The sequence below is a fragment of the Callorhinchus milii genome, unplaced genomic scaffold (assembly GCF_018977255.1).
Source record: "Callorhinchus milii isolate IMCB2004 unplaced genomic scaffold, IMCB_Cmil_1.0 Scaffold1, whole genome shotgun sequence".
Classification (NCBI taxonomy): Eukaryota; Metazoa; Chordata; class Chondrichthyes; order Chimaeriformes; family Callorhinchidae; genus Callorhinchus; species Callorhinchus milii.
In genome coordinates, this window is record NW_024704742.1 from 124206436 (window position 1) to 124211405 (window position 4970).

General features: G+C 37.0%; 1 protein-coding gene across 1 annotated transcript; it reads right to left on the minus strand.

Annotated features, from left to right (window-relative positions):
• Positions 1–1358: 1358 nt before the first annotated feature.
• On the minus strand, positions 1359–2628 carry hspb3 (heat shock protein, alpha-crystallin-related, b3). The gene has a single exon (XM_007892194.1). The coding sequence runs from the start codon at positions 2616–2618 to the stop codon at positions 2067–2069; it is 552 nt and encodes a 183-aa protein (XP_007890385.1). The 5' UTR covers positions 2619–2628; the 3' UTR covers positions 1359–2066.
• Between the last annotated feature and the right edge of the window lie 2342 nt (positions 2629–4970).

A 4970-nucleotide genomic window follows, 5' to 3' on the forward strand; every position in this document is an offset into this window, starting at 1 on the left:
ACAAAAATACAGTCTATTCTGTGAAGCGCTTTGAGACATCGAGTAGACGTGAAAAGCGCTATATCAAAAGCAGGGATTATTATTATATATTATTATATTGATCTGAGAAATTACTAGAATCTGTTTTTCACATATTTCTTTAATAGTGTTTCTACTCATACAGATTTTCTGATTGCATAGACGTACATAGACTGCATAGATTACATAGACTGTAATACACAGAGTGACAACATAATTATACAAATATATCTATCAAGTAATCATTAGATTATAAAATCAAGGAAGCCTTTTGGTTTAGGAATAGGAAACCTTGCTATTCAGTCTTATCCCATTACACAAAGTAAGTTTGGCTAAATAAAGGCATTTTTAAAAAATGCTGTTTTGCAAAAATAAGTAATAACAATCCTTTATTTGATACAACGCCTTTGACCTTCTGATACTCAATGTCCATTTTGATGACGGTAACTTCTGAAAGGAGGGGGATTGCCAAAAATCAGAACTGCGTCTCATTCCTTTGAAAATGTTGCTAAGGGCGCCATCTTGTGCTAGCTTCAAATTATTATTATTATTTAAAGTTCATGTACTGCATATGTATTTGTATCAGGATTGGGACTCAGCCAATTTGTTGCTTTATAATATAATAATCGTTGTATTTGATATAGTGCTTATAAAGTTGAACCATCTCAAAGTGCTTTTATTTACAATCTGAAAGGCACTTTATTAAATAAAGGATTGTTATTATTTAAGCAAAACAGCATTTTTTAAAATACTTTTATTTTGTCTAAACAACCCATACTTTTTGTGCTTCTACAACCTGATTGAGCAGCATTTCATAGAAAGGATCAAATGAATCCATTGAAGAGAATATCATTCAGTTTTCCACAATTTATACAGCTCCAAACTAATTAGTTGTCTGGTGTTTGCTCTTAATTAAGCCAACACTCCCCAGTTGAGAGGATAGCTGGAGGTAAAGATTATACACTATGGGACGTGCAGAAATGCAAGTACACAGAGCCAAAGTATTTTCAAAATGCACTCATGTTTTTCACAACATACTTTAACCCAACCAATGCAACAGTGTGTTCCTCTACAGTTGACTTCTCCTTTTAAAAAAACATTGTTTGCTTCATGAACAGTGTGGCGCTCACTTTTTGTCGATCAGTAAATGTGAGGTATCAGGTGACACAATATAATAATAATATAATAGGCAAGCGCACAATAAAAATGCCCATTACAAGTTGAATGCTGTTTCTCGAGAATTTACTTGGCTGATTACTCAATGTTGTCTATCACACACCGATTACTAAACAAAGCAGGTCTTTTGTTACTTGATTATAATAGGCAATCCCAATACAAACTGGGGATGAAAATATTGCTATTTTTATTGATTAATGTGACTCTATATCTAAAGTGATACAATGCAGCAAGAAAAAGGTTGGAAGAGACATTCACATTCCGGACACACCAATAGTCTCAGGTTCTGTTTTTAACCAGGCATTTAATAGCATATCACATTCTTGTGCTATACATAGAACAGGAGTAATGTGACAGGCCTTTCCCTAGAAAATAAACATGCATTGAACCTATTGCAAGCCCGTTAACAATAAATGCAATTTCTTACTAATTATTCCAAAGTGCACTCTTATTCGTCAAAATATATTTTAACCTAATCAATGCAACTGTATGTTCAGAACTGTACAAATAACCTTTCTACCTCATAGTTACAAGAAAAATGAAAGGAGATTGGGACATGGCTCCTTCTTTTCAACAGAGCTTACAAAAACACAAAGCCTTAACACAGCCTTAAATTGCATGGAAAATCTAGATTTGTTCAGTATTCTTTACATACCTTTTCTTTATACTTTACACTCACTGCACTTAACGCAATCACAATCCTTTTACATAATTGAATGAAGCTATATATTTTCACCAGAACTGATAACACTATCTGTTTCCAGTATTACTGTATTCACTAAATTCAATAATTTGTGCTAAGCATCTGCAGAAATTCACACAGGAGAGCTATTTTCATGCAATATCAGTATTTCTTTCAGAAGTTCTTTCAGTTAAGCCTTTATCTTCACCACCAGAATGCCATCATGACAGAACACAGCAGAAAGATCCTTTGCCTCCAAACCATCCGATAGTTTATATTGTCTTGTAAAGCTCCTTGAAATAAAGCCATGCTCATCCATCCTTCGTCTATGCTGAGCTCTAATGAGAAGCCATCCTTCAAAGACCTGAATCATGATGTCTTCGGGGCGGAACTGCACCACATCCAGCATGATTTCAAACGGTATTTCCTCCTTGTTGGGCTCTGCCAGTTCAGCTGAATCCTCAGACGAAAGTTTGTCCTTTTCCCTGTGTCGCTGCGCTGGGCCTGGCAGTGCAAACAATGAGTGATCCAGTTTGCATTGCACCAGATCCTGTTCTACTATCTTGTGTTGGTAACGGACAGGAGTATTAATCCAATGCCTCACAATTCCTTCTTCCATATTATTGAATGGTACAAATATAAAAGCTTCCCCTTGTAGAGTGTTCCTTTTTGTTTTTGCAATGTCTTGGATCAGCCTCCAGTTGAGGCAGCTGTTGTTAGTTCTTTGCCAAGGTTTTGTCATTTGAAGTTGTCATTCACCCTCTTATAGAGAGGTATTCTGGGCACTATCTCAAGCTGAAGCATTTCTGGACTTGAGAATCTATTTCCCTTTAATGTTTCGGAAAGAATGCAGATAATTCCAAAGATTTGACTTCTGAGGTCACTCCTAAAGTGGCAATTGTTCAGGTGGAGCTTATTTCTCCTAAGCAGCATAAGAATCTGTCTCTACATATCTCTGTAACGCTACACTGTATAAATCATCACACATTCCAATTGTATCTGTGTATATTTGTAAAAAGTAGCATTAAGAATAAACTAAAATTAATTTTAAACTGATTTTTGGTTTATGCCAATCAAATGTCAGTTGTTGAACTATTGCTGGTCTGTGATAAGTTGAGGGTCTGGGTACATCCCACGGCAGCTGGGATGCCTCAATGCTGTAGACTAGGGAGAGGGGAAAATACCAAGTATTTGGTATTCACTCTGAAAATATAAGCCTGATTTATGCAATACAACAACAACAACAAGATTCCATTTATAGAATACGTGGAAGCAATATATCATTTTATTAGATAAAATATCATAGTGAATCCATAATAGTGTCAGTATGATTCAATGGCAGCACTCTTATGTCTGGATCATTGGGTTGTGGGTTTAAGCCCCACATTTGGGACGTCAGCTCTTAGTCCATGCTGATATTCCAGACCTGTTGAGTGGGAAACATTACATCAGTAGAGATTATGCCTTTTAAATGAATCAGTAAACTGAGGTATTGTTTATCTATTCAGGTGAATATTAAAGATCCAATGACAGTATTTGAAAAGAAAAGGGTGGAGGGGTTCACCTGGTGTCTCGGTCAACAATGCCCCAAATAAATTGACCATTCACTTATAACTTTTTTTGGAACTTTGTTATGTGCCAACTGGCTCTTTGATGTGATGGTCAAATGCTAGGATTATTATGTTATGTATAATTAAGTTTATATTTTTCTGTAGACAGAGTCCTGTGTTTATTTTAGTGTGCATGAAAATACATGAATGGGATACATAAATGATTTATAAGGAGTTTTTCAATTTTGCAATCTTTTCAACTGCATAACTGACTGACTTCCAGGTCATAAGGTGACACATACATCGGTTCGCTTTGTGGGTAAACACGACAGCCAATTTTCGAGGGGGGAGCGTAGTGGTAAGAGGGTGACTGAAGGCACGGTCGAAGAGGAGGGTCTTAGGCCGAGTCTTGAAGGAGGCAAGGGAGGGAGCAAGGTGGAGGGATGCAGTTCCAGAGGGTGAGAGCAGAGAGGCTGGGAGCAGAGAGGCTGAAGGCCTGTACGCCAAAGGTGGGGCTGGCAAGGTGGGGAATGTGAAGTAGGCTGGAGCCCGCTGAGCAGAGGGAGCGGACAGCTCGGTAGGGGGTTAGGAGGTCACAGAGTTAGGGAGAAGCAAGGCCGTGGAGGGCTTTGAAGGTGAGGATCAGGATCTTGAACTGCATCCTCTGAGTGATGGAAGCCAGTGAAGCCATTATCATTTACATCCCTTCACCTGTTTGTCCCCCTTTGAAGTTGAATACAGTAGACAGCTGACTTATTTCTCTTATTAAAAAAGTGTAAATGCAAGGATTATTATTCAATTACAAATACAGATCGTATGGAGACTCCGAGATTTTTCTCAATCCTCATCGATAGCCTCTGCATTTGGTTCAGAAACTTATGCTTCACGCAGATGGGAAGAAGTTACCAAGTCTATAGAAAGCAAAAGCACTAAAATGTGATTGCTAAATTACTCTTGGCAATAGGATCAGGTTAAAAAAAGGAAACAAAAATCAACTGCTGCTAAAAAGTAACCAAAAGCAATTGAAAGTGAATTTTACCAACATTCATTTTCACTTTCATCCAGTAAGTTTACAGTGAAGATTAGCTACTTATTTTCTGTTTGTTGAGGTCTTGTAATATTGGCTGCTTTACACTTGTATCCATATATGTGAGATGTAAATAAACATTTACAAAAAAAAGTTTAATGGCGACCCCTACTGACCAAAATGTTTTTTTTCAGTTTTTATTCTTTTTAACATCAGCATCGTTATATTTCATTTTTTTAAAAAAAATAGTAGATGCAAACAATGTATTCAAGTACATCTCTTTCTTTGGACTATGCATATTTGTTTTGTTCCTCTAACAGTCTTAATTTTAAAGAACTTTCAGTCTTTTTCTTACACTTGAATTTATGAGATGGCTTAGTGAAAGAAATGATCGATCAATTCCATTAGAAATGTAGTGTCAGCTAGGCTCAGTTGGTTGCACTCTCGCCTCTCGTTTTCAGTTGAAGCCCCACATCGGATTTGTATCGTGCAGAATGACACTCCAAAGCAGTGCTGG

What these genes read in the sequence shown, in the direction of transcription:
- hspb3 (XM_007892194.1), bottom strand. Translation starts at nt 2,618, where the DNA reads ATGACAAAACCTTGGCAAAGAACTAACAACAGCTGCCTCAACTGGAGG.